The 22798-nt window shown below is 42.3% G+C and overlaps 1 protein-coding gene across 1 annotated transcript in view; it reads left to right on the top strand.

Annotated features, from left to right (window-relative positions):
• Positions 1–22798, top strand: part of LOC146567746 (sodium channel protein type 3 subunit alpha-like) — a 263377-nt gene that overhangs the window by 202211 nt on the left and 38368 nt on the right. Inside the window, exon 23 of the mRNA XM_085287781.1 lies at positions 9934–10057. Coding sequence (XP_085143907.1) covers positions 9934–10057 — 124 coding nt within the window. The remainder of the gene's footprint in view (positions 1–9933; positions 10058–22798) is intronic.

The raw sequence follows: 22798 nt of genomic DNA, 5'->3' as shown, positions 1-22798 counted from the left end.
AAAAAGAGAATGAATCTGTTTTACTTAATGCCCAGAATGGAAGTAGCGGTTCTTGATCTCTGTCTTTTACACTGTGTTTCATGTTTCATCAAAGCTGTGGACATCTACAAAACCTGCAGTTCTTCCAGTGTCCACTTGAGGCAGGCTCTAAGAATGAGTCAGTCCTGTCCAACTTTAGACTCTATAAAAACATTGTTCTGTACTTCTGTAACGTGTTCCCCAATGGTTCCAATCCCTGCTCAGCCATGACGTGGCATGTTGGCTCAACTTTGACTTGACTTTTATGATTCACACAATACATTTAAAGGAGAACAACTATCATAACCACGTTGTGTGTTCTGACTGTGATATTTAAGATAAAAGTCAGACAGATATGAACCTCGCTGAGAGCAGTAAAGTTAAGCCGGGGATGGAGACAGTGTGATCGGTGTAGCAGTTGCGTAGCAGTCTGTCACTCAGAGCTCGGGTTGCAGGTGGCTGATATCTGTTTGTTTTGCTTTAACACCGACCTCAATCCACAGCTAACACCTCCATATTAACACTGAGCCTGGGTTTACTTATAGAGATTCACAGACCACGTGACTTTTGTGCATTGCTTTGTGGGTACCCGTGGCAACAAAATCAAAACACTGCATCAAGCGCTAGTATTTCCAGCACCGGTTTTAATCCCTACTTGCATTTTATTTGCCCCAAAAACAGTGATGTACAAAACGACGGAGAACACGGCAGCTCCGTACAAAGACAGACTTGACGAAAAGGCAAAACAAAAAAAAGTACGACGAAAAAATCAAAGGAGTGAAAGGGTCAGACCCATACAAGCATACAGAGTGGAGTAAGGACGTTAGCGTGCTGCCCAGCTTTCATCACGCACATATTTATTATTATATGGTTCTAAGTGTGAGTGCATACACTCACAAAATGTTTAGTGACTTCAGATCCCTGCAACAAGCCCAGGTCCAGTTTACTTTGGTGATTTGGACTATTCCATTTCACAGCTGTTGTTACATTTTTGTCCTTTATCTCCTGTACAGGCCAACGCAATCTAATTGTTGTTTCAGGTTGTAGTGTTACACAACATTTCAGATCTAATAGAAATAAAATGAGTTTCGTAATTCATTCAGTTATTGTCTTTATTCATAACTGGCATTATTGTTTCATTCTATTATAGAATCTTATAAGAAAGATGCAAAATTGTATTCAATGGTGCTTTATTAGCTGCTTCGATGAAAAACAAATGAACAATGCAAAAAAACATCCAACAACATTGCAAAACAACATACTGGAAAACCGTTAATCATCACTGGATTGCTTCAATACAACACTTGGACACATATATGCAGGACTTTTCGTGGCTGTTTTGATTTCGCTCTCTCTCTTAACCGATCAAATCTGGCTATGGTAGCAGATTTAAACTCTGTCTGACCCAGGTTGATAGAGGGCGCCAGTCTGGATCACATTCCTGCATTTTGTAGGCTGGTTTTCCTACAAAATACAACAAACATTAGCCCGCAAAGCTATAGTGAACAAAGCAGCATAGCGCAACAAATTCAATTCAAATAAAGACTTATTTGTAACCTACATCAACAATTATGTTATGAAAAATTACGTAATAACTACAACAGCAGACTGACCTTTGTGGAAATGCTTGGAGCAGACTAACACGTGAGCTGGAGTGTTCTGAAACGTCATATTTGGTCTGCAATCCAGGCCATCCGTCGGCTCTTTGTTACTTCGGAAACGTGGCTCGAACAATTTCTCTTCAACGACGTAATCCGATAAAAACCGATCTCTTTACCCGTCGGCTTCCTGTGGCTGTCATGCGACCGGCTATTGCAGTTAATAATACAACAGCTTCTTGCCATTATTTGTTTCTTTTTATCGCTGTGTGACTGTTTTCATGTGAAAGCCTGCGTGCGCTAGTATCGCCTGCCACTCGTTCCCACAATCCTTTGCGGTTTTACCCCGGAATGACGTCACATTTTCAATCTCTATAGCACCCTCTCCCTCTGTGGGTCTTTCAGGGTGTGTCTCTGTCTTTACAGTCAAAGTGGCGTCTTTCATGTTCAGCTTTAGCAGAACAGTAGAGATTAGCTGCAGATTGTTCTGGCCCGTTTCTTGATGATTCAGAGTCAAGGTTAAAGTTTGGGACGGGCTGATGTAGGCACTCATGAGTCTTTCATGTTCATTAGTTTGACAGAAACGTGTTTTCTCCTGCTGTGTGGTGAGAAGCTCGCAGTCCACAGACTTCCACTCAGGAGACGAGGGTTTGACTTCCAAGTGGGGTTACCATTTTATGATTTTTAACTATTATTTATTATCACTTTCACTCACTCTTTAGCCGGCCTCGAATATCAATAATTGTATAGAGTCTGTTATGTAACCGAATAAAGGCCAAAATTCTTTATTTTAAATGTGCAGCTGCGACAGCTGATCAGTCGTAGTGAAGCTAACAAAGCCACCGCAGCCATTCATCTCCCTCTTGTTACGTCTCTTCCAGCTGTAATTCCTTGTTTTTCCCCTCTGCTGTCGTCCTCTCTCTCTCCTCTGCTACTCTCTATATCTCTCGGCCCATCTCCCCACTCCCGCCAGCTCAGTTGTATGTAATTTATTTCCAGTACACAAACAGCTCACTGTAAATAGAAGCTGTTAAGCCGCTCCGGCACTCCAGTTTTAATAGACCCTTGGTTTGGTTATGTAATGATTAAATAGCTGACTGAGTCTTTAATGGTGTTATAAATCACTGAATGTGGTTTTTTACTGTCTTGTAAAAGATTGGAATCAGCTGGTCGTCATGCCCATGGTCAACAGCTAAGGTCAAAGGTCACCAAAGTGGCAGTCATTGGCAGTTGACCTTTAGATCCTTTTGCTCCGACTGGATGGGAAAGTTTTAAATAATTTAAGAGTGTTATTAAGACGGCATTGTTCTCGCCAAATAAAAGCTCCTGTGATTTATTGTTTGCTTGTGTTTTCTAAGCTCGGTACTTCAGGTACGCAACGGCTGCAGCCTGGATACCATCACGAAGCTTCATAATCATCTGCTGTAAAGCATTCTGGCTCCTTTTATAACACCTCTCGACCTCCCAACGACTCTAATGTCAAAATTGCTCTTGTTTAAAAGCTTCATAATTCAAATGGTCCAAAACATTTCAAGAATGCAACGAATCCCTGCAGCATCACTGCAGCCTTTTACACGCTCGTCCTAAACAACTCTAAATGAGCTTTACATGTTTCACTGCGGTTAAAATGTAACCGTGTAGATTTGCATAGATCAGCTGCGTACAGGGACACTGCTGCTTTAAAAACAAATTCACATTAGGATGGTGGCAGAGACACAAACACATCCGAGGATTGACACAAAAGCTGAAACTGTCACTGTTGCTTTGGTTTAGGCATAAAAACTCCGTGTCCACGCTGTGATTTGGGCTAAAACAAAGAATCCAAGAAGCCTGACATGTCTGATTTCTCCGAGCTAAAGACCAACACTGTTGTTGGAAAACTATTGAGTGAGCCGCAGCGCGCTTCTTTATTTAGATCATTTAGAAACAGCTCCACCGTCAGGACGCCTGCGAGGCAAACGCTGGAGTCGGACTTTAGGTTAAAGCTCCAGCTCCGTGTTTTCACTCTGTGACTTTACTACAGCAGCTTTGCACAGTTCACACTGATCTCATACTGGGCTTCGATGCAGCCCCTCAGTTCTTCCCACAAAGAGGGTTTGAACTGCAGGTGGGCGGAGCTTCTGTGCCTGAGACGACCATATTAAGGATGTCCTGTCTTTGTGACATCATATAGAGCAGAAAGCAGAAAAAAGATCGCTTGCTGATTGCTTTTCAGTGCACTGATGTCATTTTTTGAAGCTTTGGCCATGTTTGGTCTGAACATCCACCAGTGAAGCAGGAGACAAATAAGCAACATAAGGAAAAGCACGAGTGGACTGAAGCTGGTTGGCTCTTACAGGCATGAATGTAGAAACAGCTGAGCATGTGTGTGACTTTCCTCTGTTTGTGCCAGCTGTACCCTGTCCTCACAGCTGTTTGAGTGTGTGTGCGCGTGTGTGTGCGCGCCCTTAAATGTCAGCTAGTAAAACTCACTGTGACCCCGACTGCTACCACAGTCTCAAGCTGGTGACCTCTGACCCCGGTATAGTTAAGGATCCCCGCCAGCAGATGTCCAGGTGCTGTCTGCAGAGACAGGTGGTGGGAAATGGACGCGGCGGCCTGGCTTTGATTTCTCCTGTCTGTTATGAAATGGCCGACATCAAAACCTCCCGGATTGGATGTCGATGAGCTCTCGAGCTGCAGCTCTGCAGAGTTACTTCAGAGAAACACAGAAAGGCATCCTCACCCACAGGACCAGCACCGGACATACGGTTTCATCTAAAGAAGCAAAGATCGGTTTTAACTCCTACGTTTTCAAACTTCTGCTGTTGATGTAAAGACACAGGAACCCAGGCGATCATGTGACATGATCCCCACATTAAATCAGTGTATATTAGCTTCGTTTGGGTCCTGGGACTGCCATGCATTGAAAGAAGGGGAATTATGTTCTAGTTTGCTGTCAGTGACTGGTGGAAATGTCATTTTAATAAAGCTCCAGAAGCTTCTACAGCAGCTGCATGAGCAGCACGAAACATGCAGTGATTCTTCAAAGCTTTCTCTGTAAAAAAGGGTTTTTCCTTCTCACCTTCGTTAAGGCTTGTCTGTATTTTCAGTTGTGTTTACCTCACAATATAAAGCACCTTGAGGCAGCTGTTGCTGTGATCTGGTGTTGTACAAATAAAACTGAAGTGAATTGATTAAATTCAATGCATTGAACATGGTCTGCCTTCTCTGTGAAGCATAAACCGTCCTGCCGTATGTCCACGTTCACCCCGACCGGCCAACGCGCCGTGTGTTTCCTGACCTGCTCGCTTACCTGTTTTCTGCATGTGTGATGTCATTATTTTGTGCTGCAGAAGATGTTTCTCCACTTGGAGCTGCTCATCTGACTAAATGTAAGAGTCTGCACTTCTGCCTGCATCCATCTCTGCTGCCTTCTCGCTTGTTTCCCTCTCTCCGTCTCTCTCTCAGCCTTGTGTAAATATAAAATCTATCTTATGTCTGCATTTGTTGGATTGAAACAAACAAAAGGGCAGACTGCAGGGAACAAACAATGTTGTGTTGGTCCTCGTTAGTAGTGGACATGCCATTCCTCCTGCCTAGTGAAGACGAACAATGCGACACGCTTGGCTTTGCTGATGAATGAATGAAATGTCTTTCACTCTGGCAGCTACCTGCTGAACAAACAACTAAACACTCCATTGTTGTGGATTTTCAATTTATTGTCTATTCAGAGGGTTTCAGACGCATAGACTGTATATAAAAGATGGATTACGCCTCTGTGACATCACCATCGGTTTCAGATTTCTGCCTTTTGAAGCTTTTGTGTTTGGGCTGCCATCTTGTTGAGTTTAAGATAAGAATTCAGTCGTTTGCTTATTTTGGGCTGCAAAATATTTAATTTTGGCCCATAAACTGTTGAACCCCCAAGTGTTTTCCCTGTCACCATCTTGGTATCTAGAAACCACCAGCAGTGCCGGACCGAGGCAGCAGATGATGAGCAAACCCTGGGTTATCCTAATTCTAATTCTAATAAGGAGCATAAGTTGGAGAACTATTATCACATACCTGAAACAGTTAAATGACTGATTCAGAACGGCTGTGAACACAGGAAGCTCGGCGAGGAGACCGGACACAGAAGTCTGAAGAATCCAGTCGCACAAATGCAGCTTAGAGGAAACTCAAACATTATTTTAAATCACGCACTTTGTTCAAAGACACTTTCAAAAGCTGTTTTCCTTTTGTTTGCAAACAATATTTAACTGACAAGAAAATAACTTTTTATTAATATTTAATTATTATTAGAGTACGCTCCACGTCATTATGAAAATTCATAATAAACATTCTTGAAATGCTTTCTTTATTTTACTCGACAGCCAGTTGTTGATCGGATAAAATACTTCAAAATATTTTGCACTGAATTGTAGTGCATGGCAAACTTTATGATATTCTGGACCTTTGTTTGAGGACGTTTCTCTAACTGGGCCTCCTTAAGTTTAATTGAGTATCCCAGGACTACAGGATTTTAAAAAAGGAAAAACTCCAACGCTGTCAGGAAAGCTAAAAGCTCAAAATCAGAACATAACGCTAACAAATATGAAGAGCTCATACAGAAACACGAAATAATCCAGAACACAGAGAGCAGACTACAACAAAATACAGAAGGACAAATAAGAAGAGAACCATCACAGGAAGCCTTTCTGCAGCCAGAGGAATCGCCCCCTGTTGGCCACTAGGAGAATGCAGCTTTAAGTTATTTCCACGTCAGCTTCACTTTTTGTTGTCATTAAATTAATAAAGTGGACAAAAACAAAAGACAAAGCTGCTATCGATGGTCTTTGTTCACTTGTCTTCTTTAACCCTTTAGAGCCGGTCGGAGCGGGCACGCTCTGTTTTGTGTAACTATTTTTAAATCCCGTAGCACTGCAACCACGTGAGCTAGCGCAATAATTTTTTTGCATATGAAACCGGAGGAGTTGTACTTACATCTTATGCCATCAGCTTGTCCTCGGTCACGGTTTCCTTCCACATATAGCTTTGCAAAAACTGCATAAAAAGCACTTGCAGCAACAAAAACATAATATTCCAGAAACACGCTTTGCCGATCCGATCAGCTGTTCATAACACTTCCTACGTTGGAATAGACGTCAGCGCGAACTATCGCATGTCCTCCATGACCTGCCCTAAACCGGAAGTGACATCATTTTCACAGAAATGTCGTTTTTTACCATCAGGGCCTTATGAGCCTATACTGGTGTTTTTAAAAGTTATATTTGACTTTATGACTTTCTGTGTCGTTTCTGGGATGCTGAGGACTCATATTGCACTGCTGGAAATTGTTTATTTTGATGCATATGCTGCTTTTTTGCAAATTTGCACTATAATATTTATTTTTCGTTTTTCCTGCAGTGTATAAAAATTGGTGCATTTCAAAAATAAAACTATGAAGACACTCAAAATAAATTTCCTGTGGTGGGAAACTATTTTGTGCAACTTTTTTGTATTTACAGTTTTGAGGGATAAGCCTCTTAAATTTCTCTAACTAGAAATATATGTTAAAAAAAACGAAAACGATTTTCAATTTTTTTGTAGTTTATTGCACTTTTTTGCAATTTATGTAATTACTATGCACTTAATGCAGACATATTATTAACATTTAGGCTCCAATGGTTGTATTGATGTATATCAACTTGAAATGCTCCCAGAAATGGCTCCACAGCATGTAAAAATATAATATAAGCTCTGGCGGACTTGGTTCTATGGTAGGTCTTAAAGGGTTAAAAGAACATCATCAGAATCTTTCAAATCAGCAGATGTCAGTGATGAATTACAGAAAGCTTTTTCTACTGAGTGAAGACGTGTTAAATAAACCTGCTGATGCACTCAAAGCACAGACGCTTTTCATTAATTGTAATTTTTGTTTTTTATGTACTTGTTCTCTTACTTGGATTACAGTAATCCGATTACACGTGACTCTAATGTTCGTGAATGTGCTGCCTGCTGCTCCTCTCTGGCTCCACAATAGAAACAGCTTATGACTAGAAATACATTTAAACCGCTCATTATAGACGTCAACCGTCAGGAGGTTTTGGCCCAAGGCTGCTGCGTGTGTGTTATATTATATTATCCACTTTATGTGTGCGTCTCTTCACGTGTGTGTGTGTGTGTGTGTGTGTGTGTGTGTGTGTGTGTGTGTGTGTGTGTGTGTCTGTCAGAGATTAGCCGTGTATTCACGTCTGTTTAGTTTCACCTTTGCATGCGTGTGTGTGTGTGTCCAAGGCTGGCATTCGTCACAGTGGCTGCTTTCTGTTCCCAGACTCTGAATGTATTCATGAGTTAGCTGTTGACACAGGTAGTTAGCTCACCTGTCCACACACTCACACACACTCACACACACACACTCACACCCCTGCTGTGTCTTTTGTCCTGACAGTCAACAAAACTTGCCAAATTTCCTTCCTCAGGCCTCAACAGAAAACCTGTTTCCTATCCCTTCATCTCTCTCGTCCCTTTGTAGAGTTAAACTCCCATGATGCTTAGCAAACAGGGACCTTTGAAGTCCGCTGGGATGAGGGGGGACGTGAGGGTGGGGGTGGGGGGGGATTTCCTAACGTCTAGTTTTGCCCAGATCGAACAGACGGCAGTTTTCCTAGCGGTGGGAGGGAAGGTTTGGAAGGTGGCGTCTCTCTGTTTTCTCAGCCAGGATTCCTGTCAGTTACGTAACATTAAATCTGACTCATTCAGCCTCGACTGTAGCAAAGTGACAATCGCACAAACAAAAAACGCGCAAATACATACAAACAGCTTGAACAGCGCTCATAGTAAAACAAATTCAGATGCGAGCAGGAAGCCTTACTTTACTGGAGATGTGATTTCTTATTGTCAACAGATGAAAATGTCAAGTGTGTGTGTGTGTGTGTGTGTGTGTGTGTGTGTGTGTGTGTGTGTGTGTGTGTGTGTGTGTGTGTGTGTGTGTGTGTGTGTGTGTGTTAGAGCTCCATTGTTGCCCAGGGACTATTAAAAACACACTCTGAAATGTGTTCCTTTATTACAGAGAAATGACAACACCGGTTGGAGCTAAAGTGGAGTTATTTAAAAGCCTTAAAGGCAGGGAGGAGGTTTGGGTGGATGGATAGGTGGACATAACAACAGAGAATGAGAATAAGAGGCTGCTGATAGTCAGCACTGGTTTCAAGGACTTTGATTAAAAGTTTGGTGACTTGCGTAAATCATTTACACACTAGAATTTTTCTTTTTTATGAGGTTAAATCTGTTACAGTGTATTTGTTGTGTTATGTTGTGGTTATGGTTGTTGCGTTGGTCACTGTTAGCATTAACTGTGACATCAGCACACCCCTGTAAGTATTTATAGTTAATGATAGATCTGATCCAGCTTCAGGGCTGGAATATGATTAGAAAAGCGATTGATTTTGGCGCATGCCTCAGTTCACAAGCATGACAACACTGAGCCAGCGTGGAAGTACCGTTAACCTTCTTTAATGGCCAACAGGGGGCGACCTGTAGAAGACTCCTCTTTCTTTTCCCGTTCCTTCAGTAGGGGAACTCCTACTGGATTGATGGGTTCAGTCACTAGTTTTGAGTCATAATTAATACAACATTAACTCAGTTTTGTTAATTAAAGTCAATCTAAGAGTCAGAAAGAAGAGTAACCAGGATTGTGTGTGGTTTCAAAATCTGTTCCTAACCTCAGTTGTCAAAGTGAAAACACTCAGCTTGACTCTTCATAACAGGTCTGTTCTAACCACTACAGCCATTTTTATACTGTTAATGAGAAAATATTAAATAGCAACTGAAAAACCTCACTTTTTGACCTATCAGTTGGCAGCATGTTCAGACTGATTAGCCTTTAGTGGTTTGGCTTAAACACTCTGAGTCAGAATGATTTTTGTTTTCATAAATACAAAATAGAAGAATAATTTAAAAACAGCTGACGTGTATTGATTGCTCACATTAGTGCTATGATTGGCACTAATGAATACTTTCACTCAGAGTTAAACTGACTGTTAGCATTAGATAACATTAGTTCAGGCAAGACGCAGAGTTAAGCTCAATCCTGTTAGCTGGTACCCTTCTGCATGCATTCAAGTGGTAGCTCCAGTATAGGGCAGGTTACATAATTGTCTTTAACCTTCCTACAGTAGTTGTTGCATCTGCAAGCTGCTTTCCAACCCACCCTCACCTAATCTGTGCAGGCGTTTTCTATTCTTCTTTATTTATTTATTCATTTTAATCGTGAGTAGGTGATATTAACCAGTCTCAGGTCGATGTGGTGAAGGTGACGAGTCCATGACTGGTTGTTTGTTTTTGTTTTATTCAGCCGAAAGACGACATCAGCCTATCAGAGGGCAGCACGGTGGACCTGAGGAAGCCTGGAGAGGAAGAGGATGAGTACTCAGAGATGGCTGAAGAGGCGATGGACCCTGACAACTGTTTCCCAGATAGTAAGCACACACACAGACACACACACAATTAAAGACAAGCGCCCTAATTTAAAGGATGATTTTGATTGGCTGCTGCTGTGCATTTGAGCATGTGTTGTGTCCCTGAGATGGACTGGCAGCATGTCCATGGATGCCTCCCTGTTGGAAAAGTAATACTGCAAAGAATAACTTCCTTAATCTCCCCATCCACAGATTTTTTTTGTCCTTGTCAGCCTTTATTCATTATCTTTAAACTTCAACAACTCCGATGTCAAAAACGACTAAATCTGCTGAAAGAATTCTTGTATTTAATTAACCCTCTGGGGTCTAAATCTTCATAGGTGATGACGCCATCCCGGTCACTGTTAACCCCAGTCATTATGTTCCTTATAGATGTTCAGCATCTATAAGAGTGGGAGTGTTTTTTATCCCTCTGTTGCTTTTGAGGGGTTCTTCTGTTTAGCTCCATCTCATCAAATCACCGCACATTCCAGTAAGCAACCTGTGTGTGCGATAACCACACCGAGACCATGTCTTTGGACAGAATGCCTATATTGTGCTGTGAATGTGGTGGTATCGATACAAGTACCAGTAGTGTTAAAGCTCAATGTCAAGCCTGAGAAATCAACAGTTAATCAATAGTTAACCAAATAAAGCAATCAAATGTATCTTTATTTTAATGGAATAGTTCGAAAGCTACATCGTTTGTTACATTTTTACCAGAGTAATTTGTAACTTGTTACAACATTCCCAAAACCACATCCTTACTGCAGCTCCACCATGATGCACATTCACAAGATTGTTTTCCATTGTCTTAGTTTCTAAAACAGTGTACTTTACCGTTTCACTTCATTAAGCGGATTTCTTCAGTTCCTTCTTTTTCCATGTTTTAATCCAGCTTTCATATCAAGTTGTAATTCTACCACCATACTGGTCTTCACCAGTACAATCATTACATTTCTGTATCTCAGGATCTGTTGAAGCTGTGGAGCTGTATCCTTTCAGACTCTCGTGGTTTCACTCGCCATGAGAGCCCGTCCACACCTCCCACTTGCCCCAAAACTTTCAGCAAGAGATTTATGATCCTGTTCTGACTAACCCAGGTGAAAAGCAAACACCTTGTTTCCTTCCTGACTCAGCCGGTTTCCTCCTGGAGCGCAGAGATTTGTCTTAGACCCCGTTCGGCGCAGGCTAGTGTGGCAATGATGCAGAGGCACAGGGGAGCAAGAGAGACTGGGGGAACACTGGAGTTTTATTGGGCTAACATCAGCCAATGAAGGGCAAGCTCATGGAGAGCGGAGGTGAAATATGATGTATTATGTTCTAACGGTAGCTGCAGAACTTCAGGCACATTTATTTCTGTCTGTATGCAGATGACACACAGCTGTTCATTTGCATATTGCCAGATTTCATTTTCTTCACATGCACTTTACACAACGTTGTACCGAGATAAGAAAGATAAGGCGGAGCAGGTCATTATCAGAGCAAAAGAAGAGAGTAGCTGTGATTTATAGGAGCTACAGCGGGACAGATGGTCATCAGTCAAATAACCTGAGGTCAAACATCATCCTTGCCTTTGCTGCTCTCTGAAACAACGCTGCAAACCAACGCACAAAGACGTGCAGTGCCTGACTTTCAAAATAAATGTCCTGGGGTAGTTATAGGAATTGAATACATATTTTCAAAGTAAAAGCTGAGATAATTTAAGCTTTGATGTGGAAAAGCCTCCAAGCTTTTTGCTTTTTGTGATACAGCTACATAGTCCAGTTCTTTTGTTTTGCTGTACACTAAAAGTTTAATGAGTCAGATTATGAGAGTGACACTATTGATGCAGCATTTAAAATGCATTCCACAGATTGTACTGCCATCGGCCTGTACACATAGGATCTGTGGGGGTGTCCTGTGGGGCACTTCAGCATTAGAATTGGATCCTCTGAGATAAGATCTGTTTTATTGATTCCAATAGGGAAACTCATTCCCTGCATTTAATCCATCCTGAGATTTCAGAACTGCAAAGCCTGGGGACCATCTGCAGCTGTAAGCCAGTACTGTAGTCAAGAGCACCGTCACAGGTGAATGAGGCAAGTTTTTGATGGGAGGAGAGACCAGAGCTCCCCAAGGAAACCCATGCAAGCACACATAGAAGGTGCGAACTTTTCACAATAAGTCCCAGGATCCAACCGCTGAGAAGCAACAGTGGCAACCACGTGCTTCAGGGCTTACGTAACCAAACGGCCTCCACGGCACAACCAGTTCCAGAAAGTCTCGTGGATTCTTGATTAGATTGGGGTTTTGAAAGTATGGGGGGCAGCTCGTTGGCTATGATTAATGTCTTTTTTTTTTTTTTTCTTTTTTTTTTTTTTCTTTTTTCTAAATGACATCAGAAACAGCAGTATGCGACATTACGTGATGGCAGAGCTTCAGTTCATCCTTTGTCATTTTTTTTTTTTTTTTTTTTTTAATAAATAGGACAGGGGGAATGAATGAGAGAAAGAGGGGGAGAGAAAGAAAGAAAACCAAAGGGGAGAAGAGACGGTGAGAAGGGGGGGGAAGAGAGAGAGAAAAAAAAAAGAACTCCTGGGCTATGATTAATGTCATGTTCCATGAGTCGTTTAGCTGTTGTTGTAAAGTTTGGGTGGCTGCATCCACATGAAAACCACGATGCACAGTTCACTTTAAATTGAATCTGCATGGATCTTTTTTGTGGTTTCAAGTTCCAGTGAAAGCATCTTTTGTATTATGCAGATATGAATGCAACTTAATTTGATTAGAGACGTGTTTAGCTATTTTTCTTTGTTGTGGTAGTACTTATACATTCAATTAAGTGCACTCCCATCTGGTTTAGTTCACGTATTTCCCAAAATGATGGTAGAATCTGGACATGTTCATCTATTGCTGCCCTTTTGGTCACGAGCTTGGTTTAAAGTACAAAGCCTCTGACTTGCTGGGAGTGGAGATGCATCCCTGCAGTCACATAATGGTTCCACTAACCACAAGCCCATCCCGCCACCCACTTGCCCCAATACTTTCACAACGAGATTTATGATCCTGTACGGACTAACCCAGGTGAAAAGCAAACACCTTGTTTCCCTCCTGACTCAGCCGGTTTCCTCCTGGAACGCACAGATTTGTCTTAGACACAGTTCAGCAAAGCCAGCATGCCACAAAAGAGACACATGAGCTGTCGGGGGGATGGTTTGCACATGTTGGTAAAATGACTCAAAATGCATCGATAACTAATTTAATTTCGTCAAGCTTTTCAGTTAAACCTTTATGTCTGTATTTGGCTTTGGGAGGTAATGTGAGGTTACAGTGGGAAGAGGCTCAGAAAGAATCAGGCCAGCCAGCTGGAAAACCCTCTCTGTGGAACACCTGCAGAGAATTCATTAGTGAGACTCCATCGTGTAATATGCAGTGTTTACAAGTGACAAACATCTTGAATGATTCAGAGCAATTAGACAAACTGTAGATTATAACAATGCAAGCCCCATGCTTACAAAAAAAGTATCTACTTTTGTGTCTATTTATCAGTTTGTTAATAGATAATTAAGAATACAAATAAATGCTACTTCATAAATTGGACTGGATTTTGCCAAGAGACTCTTTCCAAGACTATGTTTTCTGTCATGTGTGCCGTTACAGTGTTGGATGCTCTTGTTAAACATGGCCAGGATGGACATAGCCAAGGGGTCAGCATTTTGGCTGCCACAATTTTGACTTGCTACTACCAAAGCTCTGTGTCCAAAGTGTGAAGTTGCCAATACCTGCATTAGTGCTACGTAACAGACTGCTAAAATCCTTGAATTTAACTCACTGAAACTGAAGCACAGGCTTTTTGTACCATCTGCTAGTACAATTACTGCACAGACAAGCCCTTAACCTTGAGCCTGAATTGAATCTGTTATGAAAAACTGGCTGAAATTAGCCACAGAGGCCAAACCGTTCTTCATAGCAGGCTGTAAACATGTTTATGTCTGCTGTACTCTTGGACATTTTGACATGGAAGTCTGTGTCTGTGACTACAGTTACTTCCACACTGGCTTTATTCTTCACCCACATCGACTGCCATTTGATAACCTTTAATATGTCTAATATGGTCATTTCAGGCTGTGAAAGCAATACAGAAGCCACACTCACCAGCTCTTCAAACTTTCTATTTAAAGGAGAGCCAATAAGAGTGAAGCGGGCTTAAAGGAGTGTGTTTCAGGCACCATTTTTACCTCCCCCTCCCCTTCAGAGTGAACTGAGAGGCTGTACCAAGGTCTAGTGTACGGTAAACAAGGATTATTATGAACTATGACTTATGCAAAGCCACTCTAGTAGAGTTCAAAAAGCACAATGGTTAGCCTTTAAGATCAACAGAAACAGTTTGACTTTTACACTGTTGGTTACCGAATGAAACAGTGCAATGCACGAATGGCCCACATATTATGATTCCCCACAGGAAGGAAATAGGTTTTACAGCTTAAATACTACCCAGTAAAGACACCCTGCATGCCAGAAGCACTGGACATGAGACTGTACTGCCACACAATTGAGCACTAACCATATAGCACATGGACATGAAAGCCTTCCCAGAGCGTTCTCACTCCCGAGGCGTAACATGTCGACGTTTTGTCACGTCCCGCGGCGTTCCTGAGGAACGCGAAAGGAGACCTTCGGCGTTCTTATGGTACGCGGCGGGTTATGGCTGGAATCCAGTGAATGACACTCCCGCGGTAATAGACGTTCCAGCCCTGTATTCCAGCCCTAAACCTAACCTTATCCCTAGCCCTAACCATAACCTTATTCCTGACCTTAACCAGGTCTTTAATGATGTTAAATAGCGTGTTTCTAAGTGATTTGAAGAAAAAGAGCGAACATGTGTAGATTCAGTCCAGACGGTTCTCATATGTCCTCTTTTTTCCGAGGTCGTCATTTAGGAACGTGGTGGGTAGCCGAAAGCGTAATATGGTGACGATTTGTCACCTAGCGTAAAATGTTACGCTTTGGGAGTGAGAACGGGTTGGCCTTCCATACATAATAAACATAATTCACTGTGACACAATAGAAGAAAGGCTCTTGATATTGCTAATTCTGACCCTGGTATCGCTCGGTACTGGATCATATTTTGCAGAGGCTCACTCTCCATCACTTTCCAGTGTTAAACCAAAGCGGGGCCCGTTCCCAGCGAGCGGTGCTTTGTATGAAAGCGGCTGCCAAACAGCAGATGTTGTATTAGCTTTGATTCATTTAGAAGATTGATGCGTCCATCGCGAATGTCCCAACACGCCACCCGCTTCTTCCTGATTCAGCAGAGTCCTTCACAGCAGGCAGACGTTTGTCACCAGCTGGACTCGGATCAGCCGCTGGAGCAGCGACAGCAGAGAGATGAACACGAACGAAAGTCCTTCTTTATGCTGCAGTCCTGTCACCTGTGTGTCTGTGTTAAATACTGATGAAAAAGGGAAAGAGGAAAATCAAAGAAGGAGAACATGAAACCAATAAGAAGAAGAAACTGAACAGAGAGGAGATGAAGGGAAGAGTGGCTGAAAAACAGAAAGGGAGGAGAAAAAATTCTGTGAGAGAACAAGCCTCTTACTGTCGACCCATCTGAGGTTAGCTTTTGTTTAGGTCTAATGCTACAGAGCTCCACACAGACAAAACTGTATTAAAAGGGCTGGAAACTAACTCTAAGTTGGTTGAGTTTGAGACCACGTGTTACTCTGAGTGACCTGGCGGGCCATGCGTTGCCACTGACTCTCCTCTCCAATCGGTTTTAACAAGAAGAGTCATCGAGATATTTTCACCTCCCTGACCCTCGATGGGTCGCCGGCAAGCGGGTGCATGATAAGAAGCTATAGACGAGAGGAGATTAAAAACAAATGAATAAGATGTGAAAAGAGACAAAAGGAAGTGAGAGAAAGTGCAAAACAAAGCGGACCTTGACGGTATGAACCTCACTCTCCGTACCTCTTGGAAAAAAATGTTGTTCTGGCTGATACAGAAGATGTGATGATGAAGATCGGAAGGGTGAAGATGAGGATAAAATGTACGAGAGAAAAAGAAGAAAGAGCTGCTAATTAGAATGAAAAAGAAAAGCTCAAGAGAACAAGTGAGACGAAAGGAAAACAGAAGAGAGAGGAACAGGAAGCGAGGACAGAAAGGCCCAGAAGGAAAGATGATGATGATGATGGTGGTGTTTGACCTGTTGACCTTTTGACCTTACTGACATCAACAGATTTTTGGATAGAGAAACAGATTTCGACCTCCGGCGTGCTGCCGCTGTTGCCGCCTGGCTTCCCTCCTGACTCAGCTCACAGTCCCTTTACACACTGGACCAGTACCACCAGTATGCTGACACAGCTATGTGCTGCTGCTGTGTGTGTGTGTGTGTGTGTGTGTGTGTGTGTGTGTGTGTGTGTGTGTGTGTGTGTGTGGGGAGCAGTGGTTCCGGCGACTCGGCCAGCTGCTGCAGAAGTAGGCCAGGAAAATGACTAACAGCAGCAGGCAGGCACCAGCTGTGTGTGTATATGAATACGAGGAGGAAGCAGTTTACTTTGCTGTGTGTGTGTGTGTGTGTGTGTGTGTGTGTGTGTGTGTGTGTGTGTGTGTGTGTGTGTGTGTGTGTGTGTGTGTGTGTGTGTGGCCATCTGGAAGGCAGAGTCCCGGGAGTGTTTTAACATCTCCACGCTGCCCCACGTTTAAACCCACGGTCAGGCGGTCCCCACTCGTAACAGCTTTATATGGATTTATTGTAAACAGATCTCCATCCTGATCTTCTCACAACTCATCACACATGGTCAGGGTGTGATTACGCTATTGTAATCACATTACGTTTTTCAGTTACCATTATGTCGTTACTTGCGTTACAGAGGCTGGGCAGATAGAAATGGGAGAGACACATCAAACAAACGTGCTTTTCTTTCTGTGCTGCAGTCAGCTCGTTTCAGTTTGCGTGCTGGCAGGAGGGAAATGCCGGAGCGTTACGCCGATACAGCTTTTGAGGAGCTTATTTATCTTCATTACTTTTATTTTTGTTGCACAAAAGGACGAGAGCGTGATGGTAAAGTGGAAACTGTCCAGGACAGAAACCGCTGCATCGTGCCGCTAACACAACTTCAGCTCTTTGCGAGCATCTGCACACGGACGAGCTAATGCTAAGCTAGCAGAGCGATCTTACACCTGAAACAAAGGTAACAAAGGCAGTGATGGGCAGTCGGGCCCAAAGGTTTGTAACCTGTTCGTGTTTTTATAGTAGAATCACCATGGTGATTGATTGATTGATTGATTGATTGAATCTTTATTTTGAACATGTTGAAAAAGTATAAAAAAAATAGAATTAAAAGAGACAAATGAACAAAGCAAACAAAAGGAAAACGAGCAACCACAAAGTGATGGCTTTGAAGTGTCTTTGTGCTGGTTTTGTTGTTTCCTTTGTGCTTTGTGTTCATACAAAAAAACTAATAGAAAGATTGTATGTGGGTCGTCATTAGGACAAAGTTTTGTGTTGGTGTGTGGGTCTGTAGCTTAAGTGTCATATTGTTAAGTTATATTAGAGCACTAACTAACTAACTTTCAGGCCACTTTAGAGATGATCGGGACTGGAGTGTTAATGCCACAAGTAGCGTAACAAATTACTTTCTTTAGGAACTCAGTGTTTAACGTACTGCATTACTTTAAAAAACAGGAAGAAGTCATGTGAAATATTACCTGATGGACTTGATGTGTTCTGTAGTTTTACTATTAATCCTGGGTTTGAATGTACACATGACAACAGTGAGTAAAGAGTAAAAAGACATATGAGGAAAGATAAATAAGAAGAAGGAAGGTTCAGCCTCTTTGAGAACATTAAAATCACACAGATTCAAACTTTTCTTGCTAACATGCAAATGCTGGAGCAGTGTTTTTAATCCTCACAGCGCTGCAGTGTCAGCTTTGAAGAATTGTTTCTGTGCGTCTTCATGTCTTTGTATATATTTATATACATGTGGTATATGTGTGTGTTCCTCCATGCTGTGATTACAAAGCACAAAAAGCAGCGTGCCTCCCTGCTGCTCCCTCTAGCTGTCAGGAAGACAGAGTGTGTGTGTCGGCCTGAATGGCGACGCTCCCCTGCCGCTAATTATTCATCAGGCGGGAAGAAAGGTCGGTCGAACGGGGAAAGCTCAGCGAGTAGCGCTAACGAGCCGGAGAACGGCAGCATAAAGAACCTCCTCAGATGAATGAAGGTCATCGGTTCGCTTTCACATTTCCTGCTTTTACCTGATCAAACCAAACAAAGGCCTCTTTATTTCTGCTTTAAAGGGGAAATAATTACCCGAGCATTCAGTGAGGGGAAGACAGCTCCAAAAGATGTACTTGACCCTGTGAGACCTGAGCTCTGAAGCAACACTCACACTTTCTGAGAGGAAGTTCACATGTGTGCAGTTGCAAGTGGGATGAAAGGGTCAGTGTTTATCTGCGGGAGCTGATAAAGGTCGCGTGTTCGCTTTTTTAAAGCACACACTGAAAACAGAATCTCCTCCTTCTGCTCAAGTGTGAATCGACTTACATGATCACCTGACATACATTACATGAGATATATTAAAGATGACTTACATCCTCGAAACAGCTTTGAAAAGGTTAAAGTTGAACATATCACAACAATCTGCCTGAGCGAAACAAACCCAGCAAACTCAAAGTAATCCTATACTTAATGCACTTCATAATAAACATTGTGCGGTCCTGCTTTACAATTTAATGCAATAATGCAAGAAAAGAGGAAAATTTGAGGCCAATTCAGCTCCCAGACTCTTGTAGTACTGTATGACACCGTGCTGTGTGAGTAGTTGCATTGTGCAGTTTAGCATCGTCTTGCTGACATATGCAAGCCCTCACTGAAGGATCTGAGAGGATCTGTTGCCTTTCCAGATGTGCAGCCTGCTAATTCCTTACACTCCCATCCAATCAGAGATTCGGGCTTTTGAACTGAGCGCTGATAACAAGTCGGATGGCCCCTCTCTTCTCTTTAGTTCAGAGGATGTGCCGTCCACCTTTTTGACAGCAGTGTTTCTGGATCGCGTTCCCATGTCCTTTCTTCTCTGCACAATGACGCGTTAACCTGCGTGTGTGGATGGGATGGTGAGCTGTGTTCCCAGACAGGGATTTCTGGAAGCATTCCTGACCCCATCACAGAATCAGGTTTTAAATGTTGTTCTGCCTTTTTGTTTAGTTCAGATTCTGATTTTTTTTATTGACATGAAATTAATATGATGTGATGGCCCATTTTAGCCCATATAGAGTGGTTGCTAGGTAACACAAAGATGTCATAATATCTGATATACATCAAATCCTTCAGGGTCCTGCCCGTTAGGTCACTCGGTTCCTGCTGCTGTGTAGTGTAGTCAGGATGGTGACTTTTAGCACGTTATATCTCTCTCCACCACATTTCTCTCAGTGCGTGTTCTTCATGAGATTGCTCAGTGGTTTTATTTTACTGCATTTACTACCAGTCTCCCTCTGGCTTTATGTTTTGCTTCCATCATTGTCATCAAATTAAAAGTAAAATGTGCAAAGTGAAGTCTTTTGGGGGCTCTTGGTGGAAAAAGAGACCCACATCAGAGCAGGTTTGGTTGCTTTCAGTCGTCTCCAGGTTGCTGCTGTAGTTTCAGTATTTTCCCCGGGCCCAGAGCCGACACACACGAACAGGGTCTGATGTCCTGGCACAAACATTCACTCACTCTTATCTCCACTAAAACACACACACACACACACACACACACACACACACACACACACACACACACACACACACACACACACACACACACACACACAATGTACATATATGTGCTTTACAGGTGTGCACACAGCAGGTCATCATTTAACATGAATGCAGAAAATGTATCAGCTCCACTGAAGATATAAACACAGACATTCACTGATTCAAGTCGGACTCACTCTCTCCCGCTCACACACAAACACACAGACAGACACATCTGTACTAACAGTGAACGTTAGATTAGCTGCCTCATTAGTCCTCTAAATGCCAGCTCATTGGTTAATGTTTTGATGCCACGCGACACACGATTGAGACAGAATATGCGAGTGTGTTTCTGCCTCGGTGGGCAGCGTGTGATGCCTGCAGAGGCGGCAGCAGCAGCGTTTGCTGCTCCTCTAACTGAAAGGTCTCAGGTATGAGCCGACACAAGGTGGCTGCTGAAGGGCCCCTGAGCAAGGCGCGAACATGCCGCCGCCTCCTCTGTCACACTGTCGCATGGATCTTTTAGCGCTTTGTCTTGATCATTTAAACGCTTCCTCCTAATGTGAGCCGAGATGCTGAGGACAGCATGTACTGAACCTTTCACCCACCAGAGGTAAATCACTGTGGACATCTACTATTAAACAGACCCAAAACTGCAGTTCTTGTTTAAATATTTAGTCATTTTGATCACATTATTCATTTTTTGAACCACTTTCCTCCTCACATCTTCAAATTACAAGGGTTCAGTTTGAAATGTGAAACTTTCCTGCAGCCGACTGAAGCCTTTAGTTGATTTACGTCCATCAGCAGCTTTACTTAATCTGTATCAGAATCAGAATATATTATGAATCCCTGAGAAAGTTATGAGGTATTAAAGCACAAGCTGTACCTAATGAAGTGACCCCGTGAAGGTATATATAATTCATTGACAAAGGGGATAAGTACAGGATCTATTACAAGGAGAAACTAAAGAAAATAAAAGGTTATTAAGTGTATAATTATTGTAAATGCATGGTCATGGGCATCCTCCAGCACCTTCACAGCCTCTGCTCTTTATGTCTTTACTTAGTTGACTTTACTACTCGCCCGACTGTTTATTAACCTTTATTTTATTTTAAATGTGACATTAGTTTTATATATGAAGACGAACGTAGTATGCAGAGCGTAGGGAGCTGAGGCTGATGATGTCAGCTCATTCATTCGCCCATCAGACACCTTTTGGAAGAATATTCACATTTGAACTTTCTAGAATTTCTGCTGATATAGTATAGGTGTGTGTGTGTGTGTGTGTGTGTGTGTGTGTGTGTGTGTGTGTGTGTGTGTGTGTGTTGAGATTGTGACATTTATGTGGAGGCAACAAGGATCAAATGCAATCACCTGGCAGGAGATCATTCAGGAGCGTTTTCTCAGTAGCGTTCAATAACGGATCAATGGTGTGCACAGCAGAGATCGAGAGTAACGAAGGAGGCGTCAGGTTGACCAACAGGTGATGTAACGAGACATTCAGTAAGAGTTTATAGCAGCAAATGTGTTTATTAAGACTGCAGTCAGTACAAGCAGAGGGGGTTTCCTAATGCACACACGAGCACAGATAATAACTCTTGCCAAGTGGGCTGATTGAGTGTCGGATTACTGTTCACTTGTTTTCATTGGATTATCCGACTGACATATTGGAGAAAAGCCTATTAGTAGCCATGGAGACAGAAAGCCGGGGTAATCAGAGCTCTAATTACAGGCAGGCGAACGCGGCAATCAGCAGAGTGAAGAGCAGCTTGTGATTTTTTTCATTCTGTTTGTTATAGGAAACAACCATGAAACCAGGAGAAAATGTTTTCACTTACTGTACATAAAGTGACATGTGACTACATATTTATTACGGCTCATCTTGATGGCAGTACTGGGGTGCCTTAAAGTTGAAGGCATTAAGTCTTAACAACTAAAATGAAACAATGATAGAGTTGAGCTGCCTTTCTGTAAAAGCACAGTAAAAGTTTGGTGTTCATCAGGGCTCCACTCTTGGGCCACAGTTATTCCTCTTCCATATAAATGGCTTAAATCCAAATATATAGTTCTCTTTATATTTGCAGATTTTCCTTTTTGTTTAAGTCTAAATTTCAGTCATTGAAAAAGAATTCTGGTGCAGAAAAATTCACTGACAGTTCTTAAATCATCAACTGGTGTTAACTGAAAATCGGTTTACTTCATTTTTTTAAACTGTACCCAAAAGCTTGCATTGTTTCCTATAATAATACATTTGAAGGAAACAGAACTACAGAATTTGCCTGAGAATCCCAGGGTTTGCAAACAAGCTGGCATCTTCCAAGCAAGCTACAGATGATTTCAGCAACTTGCTATCAGCCAAATAGAATGCAAGGAGGTTTTTGGTTGCACTTATAACCCTTCAAAGCCGGTCAGAGCGGGCACGCTCTGTTTTGCACAACTATTTTTTAAATCCCGGTAGCACTGCAACCACGTGAGCTAGCGCAATAATTTTTTTTGCATACGAAACCGGAGGAGTTGTACTTACATCTTATGCCATCAGCTTGTCCTCGGTCACAGTTTCCTTCCACATATAGCTTTGCAAAAACTGCATAAAAAGCACTTGCAGCAACAAAAACATAATATTCCAGAAACACGCTTTGCCGATCCGATCAGCTGTTCATAACACTTCCTACGTTGGAATAGACGTCAGTGCGAACTATCACATGTCCACCATGACCTTCCTGAAACCGGAAGTGATGTCATTTTCACGGAAATGTAGTTTTTTACCATCAGGGCCTCAGGGCCTATACTGGTCTTTTTAAAAGTTACCTTTGACTTTATGACTTTCTGTGTCGTTTCTGGGATGCTGAGGACTCATATTGCACTGCTGGAAATAGTTTATTTTGATGCATATGCTGCTTTTTTGCAAATTTGCAGTATAATATTTATTTTCGTTTTTCCTGCACTATATAAAAATTGGTGTATTTCAAAAATAAAACTATGAAGACACTCAAAATAAATTTCCTGTGGTGGGAAACTATTTTGTGCAACTTTTT

Source organism: Mchenga conophoros, linkage group LG9 (genome assembly GCF_057382185.1).
Source record: "Mchenga conophoros isolate Kocher_MC1m ecotype Shallow Benthic linkage group LG9, M_conophoros_male_GT1.1, whole genome shotgun sequence".
In the NCBI taxonomy this organism is placed as follows: domain Eukaryota; kingdom Metazoa; phylum Chordata; class Actinopteri; order Cichliformes; family Cichlidae; genus Mchenga; species Mchenga conophoros.
The sequence above is the reverse complement of the archived record's forward strand: the minus strand, read 5'-3'. Positions and strand labels throughout refer to the sequence as shown.